This window comes from Lathamus discolor, chromosome 16 (assembly GCF_037157495.1).
Source record: "Lathamus discolor isolate bLatDis1 chromosome 16, bLatDis1.hap1, whole genome shotgun sequence".
NCBI lineage: Eukaryota > Metazoa > Chordata > Aves > Psittaciformes > Psittacidae > Lathamus > Lathamus discolor.
This window is the reverse complement of record NC_088899.1, coordinates 5,977,013-5,999,698: the sequence shown is the minus strand read 5'-3', so window position 1 is coordinate 5,999,698 and position 22,686 is coordinate 5,977,013. Positions and strand designations below refer to the sequence as shown.

At 46.9% G+C, this 22,686-nt stretch overlaps 1 protein-coding gene across 1 annotated transcript; it reads right to left on the bottom strand.

The window, feature by feature from the left end:
• Window positions 1-681: 681 nt before the first annotated feature.
• LOC136022696 (ATPase family AAA domain-containing protein 3) lies at window positions 682-22,506 on the bottom strand. The gene is made up of 16 exons (XM_065696323.1): window positions 22,212-22,506; window positions 21,671-21,747; window positions 21,439-21,540; window positions 20,152-20,211; window positions 19,815-19,884; window positions 18,835-19,000; window positions 18,035-18,104; window positions 15,996-16,151; window positions 15,712-15,768; window positions 14,718-14,843; window positions 13,836-13,960; window positions 11,517-11,568; window positions 10,584-10,654; window positions 7,765-7,932; window positions 7,076-7,184; window positions 682-1,090 (listed from the first exon to the last, which is right to left on the bottom strand). The coding sequence occupies exons 1-16, from the start codon at window positions 22,432-22,434 to the stop codon at window positions 911-913; spliced, it is 1,812 nt and encodes a 603-aa protein (XP_065552395.1). The 5' UTR covers window positions 22,435-22,506; the 3' UTR covers window positions 682-910.
• Between the last annotated feature and the right edge of the window lie 180 nt (window positions 22,507-22,686).

Here is a 22,686-nt window from a genome sequence, read left to right as displayed (position 1 = left end):
TGCCAGAGGCTCACTGAGCACTGCCCCCCCAGCTCCTTCCAGAGAGACATCATTTATGGAGGGAATAAAACACCCAGGGCCATTCCCCGGCTGCGGCAGCAAGGACCAAGCCAACAAAGCCCAGTGGCTTTGTCTGACCCATCGCAGCCCGGGGAGCCACGGCTCCTGCTGCAGCTCAGCAGCGGCTGCAGGGCTACGCAGCATCCTGAGCACTGGGAAGAGCCAGGTCCCCCTTTACGAGACCCAAGCTCACAGAAGGGAAAAGGCAGCGGCCAGGCCCCACCAGGAGCAGCCCCAGCACAAGGGAAGTCCCAATGTGCATCAGCCAAGCCACTGCACAGCTCCAGCAGCTCCCAAGTGCTGAGTCCAAGTGAAGCAGGTGGAGCTGACACCTCCGTAACACAAAGCAGGTCCTGAGTCCGTGAAGGGGCAACAACCAAAGAGCAGGAAGTGATGCTGTACAGAGATGTGAGCAAGGAGGTGGCCATGGGCAGAGAGAAACGGATCTGCTGGAGCCTAAACCCTGCAAAGCTCAATATATGGGAATGAGAGGATTGCACACAACCCCGGCTCCCACAGACCCATGGCACTGGGACACTTCAGTGTCAGACAGCTGAAGAGGATTTGGAGTTCTGGCCTCTTTAGCTGGAAAAGCCACACAGACTAACACAGGCACTGGTATTCCAGCAAGGGGGTCCTTTAATACGCTTCCTTCTGCTCACTGAAACCCTTTTGTTTTCTGGTGCCCTTTAAAACCACGGGTCAGAGGCAGACCAAGGCAGTGCCCCCCTTGCCCCAAGGGACACATTTATCTCACCAATGATTCCACCAAACACTTGCCCCAAAGCCCCTCCCGGGTTTCTCCCATGCCCACGGCCCCACACGTGCTGGTCTGAAGCCTGCAGCCTTCTCACACGGGTGACCCCTGGGGGAAAGGCAGGAGGGGGTTTCTGCCAGGCCCTTTGCTTGCTTCAGCACCCTCTGTTTTCAGCCACTCCATCTTCTGTTTGTGCTGCTGCACAGCATCAGCTACCCGGGCATCGATCATGGCCTCTGTAAGAACCCCATCCTCTGATGCATAAGCTGCAGCCTGCAGAGGCAAAGGCAGAGACACACAAGTTAGTGATGGGACCAGCAATGAGTTCCTGGGATCAGTGAAGAGCTGACGCTGGTCCCTCTCTTGTCTCCTCCATGCACATTTGTCCCCACACGACCCAGCACAACATCCAGTCTTGTTCCAGGTCAGTGCTGGTACCCAGAGTACCCGGCCCATCATGGGAAAGGTGTTCCTTGATGCACTCAAGTCTCTGTCTCTGCGCTACTAACAAGCACTTTTCCCTGCCTCTGGACTTCCTGGGAGACAAGATCTTTGCATTTGGAAGAGACAAGGCCACAGGTTCACGCTGCTGAACGTTGCCAGCATGGGTAGGTTGCAGCCACACTTGGCTTGCTTCAGTTTCCTCTCCTGCTTTAAAAGCACTGCACGTACAAAGCCAAGAAGGTAAAGAGCAATAGGGGCATGTGGTGAGTGAGTGACTCCATCCAAGACAATGGAAAATACTTAAACACTTACACAGGAGAGGTAACATCAGTGCCAGGGGGAGCATGGGCAATGTGGCACCTCTAAAGCGAGGTCTCAGATGCACTCACCTTGGTTTCCTGGCTCATTCTGCTAGGAACCAACCCTGCACCACTTCTTGTGCTGTGTCAGCTCCCACCCCACACTTACCTATCTGTGGGACCTTCCCTTTCCTCCCTGCCCCATTCATACCCCAGCTCCTGTCTCTCCAGTGCTGTTGCCAAATCAACACTGGGTTGAGAGGCAGCACAAATTCATCACAGTCCCTTGCAGAACGGGCTGAGAGCTCCCTCCGTCCTTGCCAAGCAGCCACAGCACTGCCAGTGGCAGCTCAGGGGAAACAGGACTGGTGCCATTGCTCTTGAGCTGCAGCAAAAGGGTTGTCACCATCGTCCAGACGCACAGGACAGGCAGGGCTCAGCCCATGGCCATTCTGCAGATGCCAACACAAGCAGCAGTACCCTCCAGGCAAGGGAGGATGCTTACGCTGTGAGCTGTTGCCCATCTCCAAGGTAACACAGCAACTCCAAGCTACAGATTGCTAAATCTGGTTCCTCCCTGCGCAAGGGCTCCTGAGCAGCTCAGTCCTGTGGTTCCCTCTGCAGCTACGCTAAGGAGGGAGCTTGATGCTCATCAGGGTGGGATCCCCTGCAGCTTCTCTCACCCATGCTGCCTGCACCAAGCAGCCCCACACTTCTGTCCACAGCTCCATCACATCCCAGACTGGTTTGGGTTGGAAGGGACCTTAAAGCTCATCCAGCTCCAACCCCTGCCATGGGCAGGGACCCCTTCCACTGGAGCAGCTTGCTCCAAGCCCCTGTGTCCAACCTGGCCTTGAGCACTGCCAGGGATGGGGCAGCCACAGCTTCTCTGGGCACCCTGTGCCAGCGCCTCAGCACCCTCACAGGGAAGAGCTTCTGCCTAAGATCCCATCTAAATCACGGACTGTCACAGGCTGACCCTCCTGTCTGCAGGGCATTCCCCAAATCCCAGCTGGGAATATGAACTGTGGCTTTCATGACAGGCTGAAGTGTGCTTCTAAGGGCTCCATAAATCATTAATGGTGCAAAGCATCAATTACACCAAGCAATGAGGTTTCCTGCAACTGCTCCACAGAAGGAAACTGTAGTGTGACCATTTTATGCACCAGCTGATGCAGATGGAAGACAAACCCAGGGTAAGCTCTTGCACTGACCTGTAGCATCATGGTACTGACTAGCCCAGCACAGTGGGTTATATCTGCCTGTTAGATCAGTGCTGCCTCACTGCAGGAGGGATAATCACGTCAAGAAAGGAGTAAAGGGTTACCCTGGTTGGTTTCCAGCCTCCTTTCCAGCCCCTGCTTGGTTAAATCACAAGGGGTCTCATTGCACAAGCCACACAGACCCACAGAGCTGGCAAGCACTGGTTTTTACTGCAAGCAGCATCACATCCTCTGCCCAGATCTTTCCCTTTCTAATCCTTCCCTAAGGCAGAAGTGACAAGTTAAGCTAATGCTCACACTTCAAGTTCAGAGCAAACACTGGCTGCAGGCAAGGAGAGCAGAGAAATAGGTCTGCAAATAGAGAATTCACTTTGCATAAAGACACTTGTCCTCTGTAGGCAGCAGCAGAGCAGGAGGCATCCTGAATGCAATGAGGCAGTTGGTCCCCCAAGCAGCAGAACACTGTTTCCATCACCTGCCTGCTGCCACCAGCATTCAACACAACACGACCTGCCTGCCCTCACCACAGTACAAATGGCAGGGTGGAAAGGTCCTGTTCAGCTGAAGCATCCTCTCTGACCGACCACCATAACCCACCCGGTCCCCTTTGTGTGTTATTTCTTCTTCAGGGCATGACTGGGCACTTCAAACTAAAAGCATCCGGCACCCTTTTGTCAATGCATCCCTCCAGCCAGCAGGATTTGGTGGTTTATAACGGAGCGAGCGCTTTCCTGGGATGTGTTATGTGGCTCCATGGAACAGAGACGATATCTTCCCTTCCTCCTCCCACTGCATAGCCCATAAATTCCACTGTGGAAACTCCTGCAAAGCTGTGCAGTTCACGCTCTGTTGATTTTCTCAATGACTTTCTATTTATAGCAAGCCTTAGGCCCTCGCTGTCAAGAAAGCAAATGGGAGAAGCAGCTGCCCCTTCTGGGAGTAGCTGCACACACAGAGAAATGGTTCTGAGCTTCATTTGTATTCGGACCTACACCTTCTGCACGGCCACATTTTAACCCATCTCCTCCAGTGCAACTCTTCATGGTTTATAACTGAATCCAATGATGAAATAAGCTGAAAGCAAAGAGGGAATAGAGGGTTGGAGCAGAGATGAGATGTCCGGTCACTGAGGCTGGACTTGTCATTTCAGCCAGGAGCCATGGTTTGGTTTAACTTGGCCAACTGATCTGTATCATTTGAACCACATTTATAATGAAACCAGCCTGCTCCAACCCCTCACTTATCTATGCTGCCCTTCAGCTCAGCCCACTGCAGGAACATTAAATTCTTCCCATAGCTTGCTCAGGCAGGTGAATTGTTAAGTACAAGCAACGTTCAGGGAGCAAAAAGGCATCCGAGTCAGTGGCACAAAAGGCAAAGCCTGGCAGGAAACTCACCTCTGGCATTAACACTGGGCCATAAAACTCCTGGGAATTCTCTTCAAGTGTTGCCAAAACAGTTTTCCAGAGATTATAGCTCGGAACAGGGAAAAGTTGCTTTTCTGGTGTTTTATCTAAAGCATATCAATGGGTTTAAGGACAAGGTGCAGAACTAGGAAGTCTGCACATGACTATGAACAGATCTGAAGGGAATGTTTAAGTGTGTAAATACATCTAATCCATGCTGTATTCATAAAGGATTAGATATGGGAAATGGAAAAGCACAAGGACAAAAGGGAATGCTCAGTCTTCCACAGAAGGGATTAAAATGGATTTCCAGCACACAGACTCTGAGCTCTGCCAGGCAGTGATGTTCTCCTCAGCACTGGAGGTTACACCCTCTGCTTTCCTGCTCCTTCTGTTTTCTGGTTGGTAAATCCAGGACAAACTGAGCCAGACTGAAACGACAGTGAACTGAACCTCATGGTAATGACAAGCCACTGATTTCAAACCCAGCTCAGAGTGGAATTAGGCCTCTGAAAGCTGCAGCTATTGCTCAGGCTTCTACTTTAACTGAGATGCTTTTGTTAAGAGCAATACAGGCAGAGCACTCAAACACCTTCATGGGAAAGGATGTGAGGCCATGGGACAGCAGAGTGGCTGTACGCTGCCATTCCAGGTTACTCTGGCAAGAGCCAAGAGCCGTGGTGGCTTCTCCTCCTGCTGTTTCAGCACTTTGCTTTTCCCCATACCACCTCTGAGGTTCAGCTCGGGCCATAAGAGATGACCCCAGGCAGGCTGAGCAGAGCTGATGAGGATCCTAGCACCAAAAATCTCCATCAAGCCAACACCTTCCTGAATTCCCTGCCTGTTCCCCCCAGCAATCCTGCAGATTCAGGAATGGAAGTAGGAGTAGCAATGCAGATTCCCCACCGCTTTCCCCACTACTACCTGTGCTTCATGGGTGATCTGATTAGCTTTCATCTCACAGAGGTTTAGGGCTAAAACTGCAAGCAACAAGGCTCCAGTCAGCTTGAGGTAACAGGACAGACATCACAGATGAAGCCTGCCCCTCTGCATTTGTGGCCGTGACACAATGTTCCTGACACTGGCTGAAGAGTTGGTCCAAGATGTGTCTACAGAGGTACAATGCACACAGACAGCAGCACTGCAAATGGCTGTTGGAAGAATAAACTAATTAAGCAAACACATTCAAAGCTGAGGGGAGTTAAGTGACAGGCATGTTGCAATTAAGCCTACACTTGGAGGATGAGCTCCAAGTCATGCCAGGGCACTGTGCAAACTGTGAATGCTCCAGCATTCCCCGCCTGTGGTTTTCATCAGGCCTTTGTGCTGTGATCTTCCTCAGAATGGGTCAGCCAAATTCATTTATTAGGCAGAGACCTCAGGCACATTGCACTGCAGCAGCTGTAGTGATGAGCCTACCTAGAACAATGTTGGAAGCTTGAATATCTCTAGACATAGTTGTTTCAAGTCTGCTTTAAGAACTTCTAAAGCACACTGAGCTCACAACATCTCCTGTTTACCTGCTCTGCAAAGGGCCACTAAGATCAGAAACAGACTGTTAAAGAGATACCATGTTTATCCCTGCCCTTCATCTCGACTTACATACACATCATCTCTTAACTCTTCCTGTGTTGTTAACTTGACATAATGCTTTGGGTGGAGAGAGGTGGGGGAAAAAGAAATTGCAAGCAGGGAACTGAGCAGGAAGTCCTGATGTCCACCTTAACTAGAGCCACAGAAGAGGCTCCCTAAATCCTCAGGTTAAGCCCTTTTGTAGCTTCCTTATAGCTCTGCAAACAAGGTGGACCAAACTGTAGCTTACAAACTGATTACAACGCAAGCGTGCCCTCATAAAGGTGCTGCTCACATCCGGTTATTGCCCACATCAGCCACCTTTGGCATGCAGCATCTTGAATCAAAAAGTTTAAGAGGAGTTTAAAAGACCAACAACTCAAGAGTTAACAGTCCTATCTGCAGGATGTAACCACTTAGAGCTGTTGCATCCAGCTGAGGGAAGGCTGATAAGCATTTTCTTGCGCCGGTTATGCTGGTTCATACAGCCCCTACCTCTCCTGATCCACCCCTCTGATGTGCCAGCCCAGCAGTGCAGCTCTGCAGTTAATGTGTCTTGCCAAGCTATTTTTAACTCTGACCAGCCCCCTGACCCAGTTCATACTCCAGCCATACAAAGAGGTGTACCAGTGCAACAAAAGCATAGCAGCAAGGCAGGAATATGAGGCAGGACTGATACTGGTAGAAATGCTTGTCGAACTGCAGCATTAATCCTCCCCTGATCAGAAGGATCACTGCATCAGCTACAAAGCTACACACAACAAGCTGTTAGTGCTGATCCAGACACAAAACACCAGTACCACTCAAGAGATCAACCTGGGTTAAGAGTACTTAAAACCTATGTGCTTACAGAGAGGCTCTTAACCACACCTACTGAAGTACCATTCCCTTACTGCTTTACATAGGCAAAACCAAAAGCCATTGTTAACAAGTCTTGCTACAGTTGAAAGGCAGCGAGATAAAGATGTTCTAGTATCCTAATGCTGACATTCCTAGGGGCAACATCAGGCATCAATTCTACTGAGCTTCCTGGGCTGGAACATGAGTAACGGCCAGAATTGATTTGCCCAAACCCATTCCTAACTCACTTGCTCTACTTAAATTCCATAAGGGATTTCCCATTAGTGCTGATAAAAACTGCTCCTATTTGTGAGATGAGGAATTATGCTGATATTCTGACCCCCACCTCAGAGCAAGCAGCATCCTAATACCACACTATGGACGTAATGAAACTTCCAAAGTGAGACAAGATCACTCAAACCTTTGAGGAAGGGAGTAAGAACCAAGAAGCCCTGTGATAAAAGCCCTGCTTACCTGCCATGCCACAGCAAGCTGAGAGATCTCTCGGCCAGACATGCCCTCTGTCAACCTGGCAATCTCTGAGCACTTCTTCCCATAGTCAAACTGGGCCAGCTTCAAACGTCTGGAGAGCAGAACAAGGACTGGTTTACATGGCAGGACAGGAGGGTGAGGGAGTCAGGAGTAGGCGTTGTAAAGACCAACACTTACAATGAAATCAGAGATCAGATTGGATCAATCTCTGCAGAAAAGATCCAGTCTGAGCAGAAAAGTTGCTCTCCTGGGCCCAGAAAGCCCAATTCAGTGGCACAAAGAAATGTGCATACCTGGGTTAAGACCGAAAAGTACACCACTGCACAGCAAGAAGGAAATGAGTCACTGTCTGATTTGTCTCTGTTAAGCCAAGCAAAGACAAGCGCTTGGATATGTGGAGTTCCAAGTGTTCCTACTTGCATCATTGCCTCCAGTACAGTAACTGGTCTCCTAAATTTTAAGGGCACAATAAAGCATGGCATGCAATTCTAGGACGGCATCGCATCCTGTTACAGGATAGCCAGAGGCATCTCTCCAACTCTCATCTGTACTATTTGTTTAAAGTGGGTTTATAGATGACGTGGCAGAGTACACAGAAAAGGAGATGAAGAAAAACCATAAAGGAAAGAGAACCCTATGTGGTGGGAGAGCTGTGCAGGGGGTATACTCACTGTTTGCCCTCTGTGGCTGGCTTCAAGACATGCTTATCAAAATACATCCTCACAAGCCGCTCTCGCTCTTCTAACTGGGGCAGATCGAAGTTCACCATCTCATCTATCCGGTCATTGATGGCCCAGTCAAACTGCTCAGGCTGGTTGCTTGCTAAAACAAGCATAAACCTGGAAGCAAGAAATGAGGGAAAGACTGAAACCCCATAAAAATAAAATCCATCAACCAGTCTGAACACTGGGAATTGCCATGGCCAGTACCAATGACATTTCATCACCAAAGACTCCTTAGAAACAGCTTTGTAAAAGCTTCACAAGCGACATGCAGCGCTGATAAAGCTGTTTAGAACTGAAATAAGTTTAACTCAGTACTTAGCTTTCCATTATCAGCCTTCCCCAGTCTGCCATAGAAGCCTGATTTACCACCTTACCCATTATCTTCCTCAAGTTAGGAATATCACAAACATGTACCAAGAGTCCCCCCAGAGACCTCTGAATCCAAAACCTTGGAACAAGGCAGGACAATATGGAGAATGTTCTCTGGCACATATGTAACCCCAGTTTAGATCCCAGTTTGGGGAACTGACATCAAGCTGCTAACTGCACAGCACCCTGGAATCCTGAGGGGCTCTCTTAGCCCTGCTCTGAAGGTATGAATGGCTGCCAAACAAAGCCAACAGCACTACTAAAGCCTCAGCCAGCAAAAAGAGCTGTGGAGCCTTGAATGGACCCACCCTGGTCCAAGAACAAGGGGAATGTCTGCTGGGTCTGTGCATGGGAAGGTCATTCTTCATCAGCTGGAAAATTTGACTTGTTTCCTTCAAGCCAGACTGAAATCACGTTCCTGCTACCTAATGTGTGCAGAAAGACACATTCACAGTGGGTACCATTAAACAAAGGTGGTTTGTTTTACCAAGGTTTGCTCCATGGTACAGATATGCCAGCTTCCAGGTCCTGCTCTCTCCTGCTGCATTTTGAAGCCAGAAACCCTTTCTTTTGCTTTTTAGTGATGCTTCTTCCCCATGCCATCCTACTTTAATGCTTTAATTGATGTTACCAGCTTAATAGTGCATCAGAATTTGAAATGGGCTTTTAACCACAGCTATTGGAATACTGACATTCTTGCAGCCTATTTAAATCCCAGTCTACAGGGGGCTGTGTTCTTTGCTGTCGTTTCCGAAGAGAACTCTGCCAACTCAAGAGCCACCCAGGCATGAAACTAATCCTTTTCTACCAACAAGGGCTTCCCCTAAGCCCCTGCAGAAACAGAGCTTGGATCAAGGACGGACACACAACCTGGCATTCAGGCCTTGAACATTTCCATCATGAACATGATACAGTCAGCAATCAATCCAGCAAGATGCAGAAAGTTCTTTGGGAAGCTGAAGCCAGCAATTCACAACACTTGACAATTCACTGGTAAAGTAACTGCTCCTCAGGGTCTCACCAAACCAGCTAGATTTACATGCATGATTAGACTTCTTCAAATGAGCTCCCACTCATGGATATAGGAATCCTTACTGCCCAAAGCAGCAATAAGGCTGTTCAGAAGTTAAACAGCAGTGCATGACTCACAGGGACATCTTCAGCCTCCTAGGATGGCTCACAGCTGAAATTAGAGTTGAATTCAACATCTGACAAAATGAGAGCCCAACTGTTTGAGTGAAGGCATTGCACCCACCAGCATCAAGCAAGCGTGCCCAGAGCTTTGCTAAAGCAATTTAACATGAGGGCAAAGAACTGTCCCCCTCACCACTCCCTACCAGTCACTGCCCTGCAGCGTGATTATAAACTGGGTCAAAACCATCACTAGATCTACAGTAACCAGACATCACAAGTGTAAAATAGGCTATTTCCTAGAAAAAGGGAACTATCTAAAGCTAAAACATACATGTTATTCTTAAAAGGGCTGCAGCTCCATCTTAGCATCTTCATCACCTTTTGCAGGTACAGGGTAAAAGACTGAGGAGCTCAGGATATCCAGTTATCACCTTGGAAAAGTGGATTTCTATCTTAAGCACCACTTGTCCTGGGTCCTGCACAACATATTTTGCCAGTATGTATTTATTATACTTATTCTTGCAGACAGCAAGTACAACATTGTTTAATAATTATACTCAACGCAGCATTTATAGAGCAATACCAGATCTCATTCCAGAAGAGCTTTGCTATTCTCCCAAAGGGAAAACCAAGGATCTTCCAAGGTTGTTGCAGGCTCAACAATTTGCTTCCTAGCAATCTATACTCATTTTGGACAGGCATCTCAGTGTGACAGAGGAGGGTACAGAGAAGCTACACACAAGCAACTATCAGTTATAGCTGCAGTGGTTTTAACAACTCCCCACACATGTACGCATCTGTCAAGCCAGCTCTGCAGTCATCTGTGTTTAGTAAATCTATTAACAGCCATGAGGGAACCAGCTCTGGGATTCCTACATTTATGTGCAACGCTGCACACAGACATTCCAAGCAGACAGCTCAGGCAAAAGAAATGGAACCAGATTTAAACTCGCTTGTCTCAAGGTCTGAAACCCACCCTCAGCATGCCCAACACGGACAGGAACAGCAGCTCAAACAAGCACCAGCTGAAGCATTTTGGAAGACAACATGAAACATCGAACATCAATCCTGCATTGCTTTTGTGACATCGATTTTCATGGGCCAAACACTGTTCCCCTTTGTTCTACTGAAAAGGGTTATTCTATGAAGAGCTTTTCAAGTCCTTAGCACAGATCATGTTTCCAACTTTTATTTGCATACCACAGACCCTTTAGACTTCCCTCAACTCAGAGAAACATCAAGGGCTGACACGGGATACTTACTTGTTGCTGTGCTGCCCTGTTCTGTGCAGGAATGCATTTAAAGTTGCTCTGAGATCTTCACTGATTTTCTCCTGCAAAGATGAAATCCCAAGGAAAATCAACTGCTTGGGGACCTAAGACAGGTCACAGCTTTAAGCTTTGTCAATATTGTCAAGCCTTTGCACTACAGCAGAACCCAAAGCACTGTAATACCATGGGGGAAAAGGATCAATTTATACACCCAGGAGAAAGGTTATGAATTAAAGCTCCCAGCAGAGACATTAAATATTTACCCAGTGATTCTCTTGATTTCAGGCCCCAGGCTCTAACCACTGGCCCAGGTGCCTTTCCCTGCTAGACACTATTTTTGCTGGGAATTCCAGTAAGGTACTTACAGGAAGATAAGCCACAGCAAAGAATTCACTTACAGATTCAAAGTAATCTTCTAGGGACAGCTCTTTAAACAGACCACTAGGGTTCAAATAGCAGGTCCAGATTTAATGTACAATATAGTGACTGACTTTGAAAACATAAATCACTTATATAGGGGAAGATGCTACTGTAGCTTTGTTAATGTAGTGAAAAGCAGTTCTGTTCTGAAAACCTCCCCAGGTACATGAGCCCTGCAGGGTACCAGCTCTGCAGAGTGAACAACCATCTCTTGTTTTCAAGATACGCCTCTTTCCTACTGCCCAGTCACCTGCAAACCTCCAAAAAGATTATGTCACCCATCCTTTGCAGGGAGGAATTCTCAAGTCAGTCTTGAGATGCTCATTCCATTCAGCTGAAAGATGCTAATGTCTTGTCTCTGCATCACTTCACTGGACAAGTAGTTAGGCACCTGCCAGTTTTAATCTTATGCTTCTTGAAGCTAGCTGATCATGTTAAGCACAAAGGCTGTTGGCTGACTAACTCTGCAGCATGGACAGCTAACAGACAAGAGAAAGCACTTACTGTTGCCCTCTTCCGCAGAAATGCATCTGCTTCATCCACAAACAGCAAGAGGCTGTAAAAGAAAAGCACTACACAGTAATAGGAGACAGGTAAGTGAGGCTCAAATGGCTCAAGAATTCTCTTGTACCACTACCAGGCACACAGAGCTGTGACCAGATGTCAACCCAAAGGATCACACAAGCAAATTCATTTCCTAAGGCAGCATTTCTCAGTTAAGCTATAGCAATTTTCCAATTGCATGCACTTAGCCCATCCCAACAGTTAAGAGAGCAGTATTAGCTTAAGACACCTCCGGCCATAAAACCAACTCCAAGCCTCTGGAGTTTTGTTTCCTGCTGTTCAGCAGCAGAATGAACACAAGCAATTCCAGGGCACACAACCTTAACCTCCTTCAGGGTTTTAAATATAGATGGGACTGTTCATAGGCATGGTTTGGCAACAGGCTCGTGTCTAACAGTGCTGGCATGCTGCTGCCAACTTGGAGTGGATCTTGGAAATGCACATCTGCTCCCCAAGAATTTGTGAGGGCTTATTTTAGCATTCCCTCCTATTTATAGAGTGCGTGCAAGGGCAACAAGACCACAAGCAGACAAGAAATCTTGGTGACAACAGCATCTTCCTGCCATTATTCTTCCCTGTACCATCCTGAAAGCCTCAAACCAGAGTCCTCCCCTGTGATGTGGTGGGGCTTTTCCTTTCCAAACCACACCAGCAATAAGGTGATGGGTTTACTACTGTGGAGAAGTGAATTAATAAAGTCAATGAATAATTCACACAAATAAATTCACTTCTAACCCAGGGGTTGTGCTTTTCCCAAGGGACAAAGCACAGGGAGATGTTTATCAGTAACAGAACCAAGCTGCTCATAAAGCTGTCACAATTTGTATTACCTTCTTGCCTAGCTTCAAAACCAGTTTTCTGTTGAGGCATTTCAGGGACTATTAACATCTTTTGCTCAACTCTAGCTTGTCTGATAACACGATCGGCTGCAGTCTCTGCAGAGAAGTGTCTTCTATCACGAGGGCTTTCAGCTAATAAAGCCAACACAGTACTAACAGCTAACACTGCTGGATATCCAGGATAAAACCTGCTCTAATACTCCAATGTTACTGGAAGTTAGAACACTGATGTATATGGACACATGTAATCTTTGATCATGACTTTCATAAGATGGCTATTTTAAGTGTATGAAATTCAAATGCCAGAATATGAGGACAGAGAATACATCCAGACCCAGACAGTGTTGTGAAAGAGAATTCTTTAGTGGAAACATGCAGTTGAGTATCCTCATATCAATTCCTACTTTTTTTTCTAAGCTCACCTAAAGTTCTTACCGCTTTCTACAGCTCCTCAGGGCTGGAGAAACTTAAAGAGTTTAAACCCTTAGGACATTTACTCTGCATATTTCTGGGGATTTTAAAGGCGAAATAGAAACACTTTCCTGATGAATGCAGCAAAGATTAAAACAGACACTGACAGATAATGTCCATCTAAAGCAATCAGAGAACACATAAATCACCCATTAGCCACATTTACAGAAAACCTAGGATGAAAACAGCACAAAACCCCAAAGTGACACCCACTGCAAGCTCTCTATTGAATTTTAATATCCTGGCTGGACAAGCAACTCCTTGGGTACGCCTGCACTGCAAAAATCCATTTACACTAGTGTGAACAGATTAACTGCGTACTCTTAGAAAATGAAGGAGTCAAGATTAGCCTCAACATGAATGCTTTTCTGCAGATGAAAGTTTGCTTTAAAAGGTGACTGAAAACGCACAGCAGCTTGTGACTTTTACACCTACCTAATACCTGTAGGATCTGTCTCCCCCTTACCTTCTTATTTCTTATAATTCACTACTTCTGCTTAAGACTCAGAAGTAAACCAAAAGCAAGATCCAAACACTATCAGAGCCTAAAATATGAGCAAGTGCAACAGGGAACATAATACACAGAGAGCATAAACACTTGGTTGCGCCTCCATTCATGCTATGTCTTCTAACTACAGTCAGAAAACTGATCACCATGAAAGCGATGTGCCCCAGCCTTTAAAAGGACAATATCTGCACATGCCTCCTGAGATCAGCAGAGTTAAGCTATGAATTAAAACCTTTCAGTCTTTTAAATATTACTAAGCAGCGAGAACTCACTCATTCTAGGAAAACTAGGAGATATGATGCCTGGTTAGCATTGTATGATACACCTCATCTGTGCAGGAGTATCATATAATAATAGAGAATAGGCATCTGAAAGACATCACTGCAGTGAGTTTCTCTGAGCAAGAAACCACATTCAGGGTTCAGAGGAACCTCTACTTACCCTCTCCTACTGGTGTTTGCCCAGTCGAAGAGTTTATGCATGGCAGTAACTCCTTCCCGCCCCATGGGGGCAACATCGCCACCCGTCATGATGGCATAATCCATGCCCGAGTGCACGGCTAATTTCTGGGAAGAAACAAAACCAGGGAATTGAACACTCCAAGATGAGGATAGAAATACAAATAGATTCTTCCTATCAGCATGTTTCTTTGCAGAGGGTAAGTATGCTCTTAGAGAATGCTAATTTAGTCACCGAAAGACTCCGAAGTGGAAGATTCCGTGTTGCTCTGAATGGGAATGAAAGATGGAAGTTTAGATTTCTGGAAATTCATGAAACCTTAATGCTCTCAGCAGTGCTTAAACCTTCATCTTTAACTTGTGTATTACTTACTCCTCCCATTGTTTTCCTCATGGTCTAGTGTGTAACAGGATTCTACCCGCTACAAGACACTTCACCAGCACAACTCAAAATATTATTTGCTTAAAAAGAAGTTCAAAGCCTGGAGTTAAGTGGTCAGTGAGCCAGTGAGCATTCAGACAAAATCAGACTTTTCCCTTTGTGTTTTAAGTCTTGTTTAGACAAGAGCACAAAATTAACAGAGGTGGGAATGAGACTGCAGGCTGGTGCTGGGATTTCACAAGTGGCAGTTGCCAAATGCCTTTCCCAGATGGAAGGGTTCTTCTGCCCACGCTTAGCACTGGAATCCAAGAGACTGCACTAAGTTAGAGTTGATGCCCTTTCCTCCTTTCCCAACAGACACAGGAACACAGTGTTTATGCAATACTACAGCAATAGACTTCAGACTAGAGGAGGTGCTTAGACCATGATGTTTTCAGAGCCCCCTGCAACATGCAGGTTGTCAGAACCCTGGCAAGGTTTTACCTTGGCAAAGAGCGTCTTCCCAGTGCCAGGGGGACCATACATAAGAATATTCCTGTATAGGCTTTTGTTCTTTTTTGTATTTCTTGTTGCTATGGCGATGTCTCTCACACGTGCTTCTAACTGCGGCTGCAAGAAAAGAGTTAAACTTAACGAACAGAAGTACCCAGAGATGTGCATCTATCAGCTTCACAGATCAGTACCAGTGAGAAGCAGGCAGCACTTCCACAGTCTCAAGCTTTAAGCCTTAACTTCAGCTGCTTATTACTTCAGACCAGGGCCATTTCCTGGGTCAGGATTTACTCAAAGTTCTGTCCACTTGGCTACAATTCCTTCATAAGAAGGAGCAGCAGTGCAGGAAGCAGTGCAGTAACTACTATCAGAAATAGTAACGCCTAAATATTCACTTCCTATTGGATGCCCTGGGAGGGATATGTCAAAACATAAGTTACTATTTGCAGTACTAATTCTTTCTTAAGTCACAAACATGTTCATACTTATTACTGCATTTGTGAAGATACTGGAGAAATCTATTCCTGCAGAAGCATCTTCAAGCAGCACTTATAGCCAGGATATCCAGGAATCCAATTCAGAAGCAGCCCTCATTAGCAAGTGAAGAACCATTCACAAGACGGGCTAATGCATCTGCTTCTTGGCTTTTTGGCTTACAAGCAGATCTAGGTTCAGTAATCCTAGATCATATGAGACAAGAGGAATTCTGTATATTAACATGCTGACTACAGAGAAAAACTGCAGCACAGCAATGACTGAACTAAGGCTTCCAGCTGCTTTCCGCAGAGGATAAAAGGTTAACAGTGTGCTTAATGCATGTCACAGCGAACACAGGAGTTTATTTATAGTCTCAGTGCCCCAAGGGTGCTATGACTCCAGAATTACTGGAATTACAGCTTTTGAACTGAGAGTGAGGAAACAGCCATTCTTATTTGGATTCTGAAGACATCCTTCACAGAGCAAGACAGCAAAACAGAGTACTCACACTGAGAACAACTCCTTCAAGGGCATCCTGAGCCTTGCTGGTAAGACGCTTACCCACCTGGAGAGGACAAATTCAATTACTGACATATAGGAATCAAACACAGATTTGACAACTCACCTGGACATGAAGGTCATATGAAATGACAATGAGCTCAGCCCACCTAGGCTCTAATAGCACGTTTATTCACAGACCCATCAACAGCTCCCTGCCCGACACAAAGAGCTGCTGAAGGAGCTGTGCATCCTCACAGCTGAGTGCAACACAATGCCAAAGCTAAACCTTACCATGAGGGGATGCTTCAGTGCCTCTAGCACAGTAATGCGTGAGGTTTCTCGCACCAGGGAGGGTTTGCCCAAACGTGCTTCTAAGTATCTCCCTGCTACTGCTGTGGCATTCTTGGCAGAGTAAACCCCCACTGCCAGCAGGGTTAGGCCAGCCACCTGCAGAGAAAGGGAGAAGGATTAGGAAAAACACTTGGCAAGGAAGCTCAGTTGTGCGTAGCATGGCCTGTGGTAGGGAATTAAGATTCAGGACAGATGCTGACCAGTCAGGGTTCATTTCTGATAAGGTGTTTTATCCCTGTTCAGACAGTCAAGGTCTCACAGTCCCTATTCATAAAGCATTCAGTGCTCCTGCAGCATGAAAGGCAGAGGAAGCACAGTAATGCATACAGTCATGTGTCCAGGAGTATGTACTCTCTAATCAAATGTGTGTGGCTTTGCAGACATTTAACTGAGTATATATATAGTATATAAATAACCATCAGGTTTTGCTACAAGCCAAAGGTATAAAGCTCCTATGAGAAAATACTATCTCCCATCATGCTGAAGCTTTAGCTTCCAGTGTTACGAACAAAAGAGACAAAAGAGCAAGCTCCAGCAGTGGCTTTTGAAGTAAGCACACTTTTACAAGTGCAGACCAAGGTCAAAAGCCTCAAGGACAACAAGGATGGTGCTGCTCAATATGCCGTGAGACACCATCTGTTCAGTTTCACTCTGCTCAGATGTGCGACATGACCTTTGTTTTGGGTGGAAACATGAGCAGTTCAGAACTGTGAGCTTCAAGATGCAAAGAATAAGACCACCTGATTCATCTCAGTTTACACACACTTTAGAACACAAAAGAGACTCCACCTCTCTAGCAGCCTCCCTCTAAGAACAAGGTACCATGACAATGATCTCATGCACTCTTACACAGTCTGCTTTAGCAGCATCCGGTACTAAGCAGTTACAGGTTTATCCACCAGATCCATCCAGACAGAGATAAGTATTTCAGCCTTTTGGACTTCATTGATACTCATGTTACAAGATACAGGTTTAAGATTGTACCAAAAGAGGAAAACTACTTGACTTTCACACTCAGACCCACCCATTTACTATGCCAACTCCAAAATTCAGCCTGCTAACAGCGCCTATCTGTTTATCATGAAGTGTCTGGCAAAGGAATCAATTTCTGACTGTTAAGCAAAGTGATTTCCACTAAAACCCCCCCAAGAAACCAAAAAGCTTTAGGCAGAACCTCTGTGGGCAAAGAGGCAGGAAAAGAGCAGCCCTTGCAGCAGGCAGGAATGGCTGAAAAGCCAGGGCTAGTTTAGAGGAACCCTAAAATAGCTGGCCAATTCTTACCTTACAGTCATTTATCAAAGCAACAGAAAGCATAAGCTCCAGCTGTGCTATCTCCTTTCCAAAAATACACTTGCTTTTTAAGCTAAATGTCCCAAATTCACAAGACAAGAGCTTGTCAGAAGCAAAAATGACCATAATGCAGGAAACTGATATCTGGGTCAAGAGAATATGCAGGTAGAAGCACCAAGCACTGATCTGCAAAAGGCTCGGAGGGCTGCAGGCATTCCAGGTACAGCCCACAGATTACAAAAGGATCTGCTAAAAGCACGTCTTGCTCTCCCCAGGGCATTCAAGCAATGTGGCTTTTGCATCAGTCTGTGTGTCTAAAAGCAGAGGGTGGAGTAGATGGTGGTGACTGACTTAAAGCAGAATGTCCATTTTCATAAGCTAGGATACCAAAATGCATTTTCCCTATGAAGTTTGGGTGGAAGCAGTAAACTAAGAAACAACTTAATGTCTATAAGAAGTCAATACCACACTCTTTTGTCCCGTGAAGAGATGTTGGTCCAGCTTTTAATCAGCTTATTCAACAGTTCTCTAAATGCTCTCTAAGCTACATCAAAATCAGATGCAAAGTTGTGAGATGAGCAGCAAAGGGAGCTTTAGATCGTGTCCTGAAGTTCCAGAGATTGGGAGTTAGTTTTACACGTTTACAGACAGGCATTTCTGGAAGCCATGGACATAAGTCACTATCTTACCGTGGCTGTAACTTTATCCCAGTCTGTTACAAAAGCACGGAATCCTTCCCCAAAGAGCATCCCAGCTGTCCTGTGGTAAGCAACCAGCAAGGCAAGCAGAAGAGAAAGGGATTTCAAACACTGAATTGGAACAATTTACAGGACAACTTTATAATGATCTTCTTCAGAACCAGTCAAAGCTCATAGAGGGCTCAGCTGGGAACTGAAACATGAACAAGGATGGCAAATACATTTATAACCACCTGATGTCTACACCTGATCTGGGATTAAAGCCAGAAAATCACTTGGCATTAAGGTATCAATTTCTGTCTTTAATACATCATTGGTGCTGAGCTGTAATAAAAGCTATTCAACTCTAAAGCTGCTTCTTTTTAAATTAAAAGTCTCAAAGGATCTAACATGAACCAAATACAAACCTAAATGCCCACCCCTTTGGATATAAACTGCTTTATACCTTTATGGCACATGTTCAGAGACAGAACTCTGAATTTTCAGAGTAACTGAGTCTCAATCTCAGCAAATAAGGCTTGAAGTAATCTGTTAGAAAAACTGGGTAACATTTACAACACTAAGGGCCTCTTTGGTTCACATTCAGATGATGGTGTAGCAAGACAAGTGAGAGTGCTCTCTTATATTCCTGTTCTCTACAATTCCCATCATTCCAAGTACAAGAGCACCCAACCTAACTTTTACTGTTCCTCAGAGCTTACAGGAATAAAGAGCAAAGGTCTCTACAGGATGGCAGCAGTCTGCAGAGGCAGCAAGCCAACCCCAAGCTCTTCTCTCCTGCTTGCACATACCTGAGGGACTCCAGCACCGTCTGGCGATGCTCAGCAGCCTTGAGGCGGATCTGCTCCCGAATGATGTCCGCGTTCTCCCGCTCGGCCTTGGCCCGGGCTCTCGCCTCTGCCTCCACACGCAGCATCTCGTTCTTGTGCCGCAGCTCCATCTCTCGCTCTACAGTAGCTGTAGAAACCAAGGAAGGAGAGGAGAGGACAATCTTTTGGCCTGGCTTAATCCCAGGTGAAAGAGAAGCCTTGCTTCACCCTGGCCTCGCAACAGCCAGGGCAGCAGACTTCAAGATAGTAATGCCCTCCCTCAAAAGACAGCCAGGCAGTACAGTGTTACAGAAGACAGACAAGGAGTTTTCCCCTCTGTGCTCAGAGGGATCACACACCAGATAGATGGCCTGCTCCCGATGGCACACTGCAAGACAATAACCATGCTTCAGTTCTGGAAGTTCATGACCAGAAAAGCTGCTCAGGGCAAACTTTAGCCAGAGACAAGCTAGACAATGAGGGATAAAGCAACAGAGAGGGGGGAAACTCAGTGCTAGGCACAGCTGCTGCTCACCAACATCATTTCAGAGAGGAAGGGTGCCATGCTACAGACAATGAAGGACAACCCTGGGCAAGTAACTACAGAGCGTAACACGCACTGCTTGTAAGGAAGAGAAACAAAGTGGAGTTGCTATAAAACACCATCCCAAACAGGATTTTGGAAGCTCTGGAACTTCATGTACACAGAATTATGAGAGCCACATAAAGACTGATGTGAATGGAGAATGAACGAGAAAACTAAGAACAACCCAGGATATGAGATGAGAACTTCACAGTCAGCACCTCCATCTTCAGCATCACTGCAAGAAATCCTCACTGGGCCACCCAGCTACTTGATACCTTACCATTACTTGTCAGTATGATGTGAACACATACCCAAGGAGTCAAAGAGCAATACACTGAACTGATGTGCCCATCCACTTTGTAAATTGCCGTCTTACCTCGTCTCATGGCTTCCTGCTTCTGTACAGATTCTTCCTGCTTCCTCAGATTCTCTTCATTAGCAAGTTGCTGCAGGCAGAGATGACAGCAAAAGGTGTGCTAAAGTTGTAAGAACTCAGTCGAGGAGGTATCTGGGTAAGCTTAAGTACTACCAATGTTTCCAAGAAGCTACTAGTGCTCAGGTTGAAGTGCATTCATCCTCTTCCCATCTCCCAGATTGATACTCTTAATCCCACACTCCTCACTGGCCAGCATGCTAGGGCAGCTCCAGATCACCTCTTTGACTTAAGAAAGCTACTCTGCATCCCCAGCTGGGTTGGAGAAGGGAGTTCATACCTGCTGTCGCATCTGCTCATCATAGCGCTGCCTTGCCAACTTGTCCTGGTACTGGGCTCGCTTCAAAACAGAAAGGAGCATTCAGAATGTAAAGATTATGCATTTAAGAGAGAATCTAGTCCTGAGGGACACAAACTGAAAAATAATCCCAGGTTTGAATATGAACAGGGCAAAGATTGGGGCAAAACATCCTCAGCCAGCATCAAAAACTCCTTTATGATTAGAAATCAATAGTCTGACATCACTGTAAGATAACACACACATGAAAACAAAGAACAAGTGTTCCTTGGCCCAGCCAAAGAGACTTACTTTACCAGGAACAACATGCTTTTCATGTTCTAAAGCACATTATCTAGTCTGGTGATTGCATGCGATAGAACTGTCAAGATATGCTGCCTGTCAGATATTTCTGCTTGATTTTCATGTTCCTCAGTAATTTCTCCCATTGATTTTCCACTGAAACTGGCAAATAAACCTACATCACCTAAGCTCAGCTGAAAGTGTTCTGAGGGCCCATGTCCATCAGCAAGGAGGACTGTACAAGGGATGATATTATACTCTACTCCAAATACAGACTGCAGAACAGCTTGTGAGTTATCTCCTCAACAACTGTAAAGCATGGCACATCAGAAGGACATCAATAATCAAGTTTGCTCTGACTTCAAATGATGCCCTGTGAACCGTAAGAGTTCAAGAGGTAACTCAGGAACAAAGCAGATCCCTGTGAAGCCTGTTCCTGAGCCAGCCCCATCCAAAGTCCAAACTCTGAAGGGGTAAAAACCAACATGTGCCAAACAGCTTTACCTATCTTCATAAGCTAGATAATCAATGGGAATCAATCAATCCCTTAATTTCCTATGCTCTCAAAGTAGAAAGTCACCATACATGAACTGTTAGCATAAAAACTAGCTTATAACTCCCCAACTTCAGTGTTATTGTCACTTCAGTAACTCACGCTAAAACACAGCAAAAAGCACCAACATTGCACCATTCAGATTTGCATCACTTCTCCTCTTAAGCTACTTTTTCCAGTCTAAAAGATGAAACTTGGAAGAAAGGAGGTTGCAGGCTACTTAACTCTGCAATCCAAACAATTTAAGAGACATCTCATTGTCCAGGCTTACACATATACTTAATAACCCAGTAGTCTTCAACCTTTAACACTGTTAGACATGAGTGTATTTAACCACGTTCCACAGTGCCTCCCTAAAAGTTCAATTAATGCATTGTTGCCTTTTCCATAAGGGAGAACACAATCAAGGCCTGGCCTCTCCCTCATTCCCTTACTGCTTGATGCTGTTTTGTTTCTTCACTGAGTGTTTTCCGTCTCTCTTCTGCTTGTACCCGTATCTGCTCATTCTTCAATTGTTCTATGGCAGCTTCATACTCCTGTTAAGGTAAAGAGAGAATCATCACAACGGAGCTCAACAGGTCACCCTATGGAGAAATGCTGGTGACAACTACACACAAAATGCCCGGGGAGGGCTGGCTGTACAATGAATAATGAGTTCCAACATACCTTAAGCTTTGTTTGATGCTCCAGCTGCAGGGTCTGCTCTTGCATCTGGGCAAGACTAAGAGCATCTTTGGCATGGCCTGAAACCAACAACGGGAGGAGATAATATTGACAGTACAAAGGCATTTAATCAAATAAGAAAACACTCGGTCTAGTCAACCTTCAGCCCGGCCTCTCACAAGCCCAGGCTGCCCGATGCACAGCACAAGAGGCAGATGTCAACCCTCCCTGCTGACAGACGCTCACATAGACTGCCTTGGGTTTGAAGGCACCTCAAAGCTCATCCAGCTCCAACCCCTGCCACGGGCTGGGACACCTCCCACTAGAGCAGGGTGCTCCAAGCCCCCTCCAGCCCGTCCTCAGCACACCCCTGACCCAAAGCCAACAGGTCTGCCGCGCTGCCAAGGTGCCCCATCCCCATGCCCTCCCTTCCCACTCCCCGCATGCAGCCCAACACGCTGAGGGCCCACGCTCCGCTCCCGCACCCGGCAGGACGCGAGATGCCGCCTCCCAGCCCGCGGCCGCCCCACGTCCCCTCACGCACGGGACGCATCCAGCTCCCGCGCCGCCTTGGCCGCCCGCTCCAGGCCCGTGGGGTCGAAGTTGCTCCATTTGTCCTTGGGCTGCTGCCGGTCCCCGGCCGCTCCCCCCGCTGTCGCTCCAGCCCCGCCGGGGGCCGGCGGCAGGGACAGGCCGGAGCCACCGGGGGCTCCGTCCCCGCCGCCCGCGGGGGCCGCGCCGCGGTTCAGCCCGAACAGCCACGACATGAGGCCGGCGGCGGCGGCGGCGCGCACACACGCGGGAGGGGACACACGGACGCGCCGCTCTCAGTGCGCCTGCGCGGCGGCGGCACCGACGGATTCCTATTGGGCGAGTCACGCGCACGGAACTCGCCCACCTCCTGATTGGTCAGAGGGGGGAATTTGATTGGCTGTGGAGGAGGAGAGTGGGCGGGGCCGCTGGGCCGGTGGGGACGGAGGGCGGAGAAGGACAAACTAGGGCAGGGGTGCCCTCCCTAG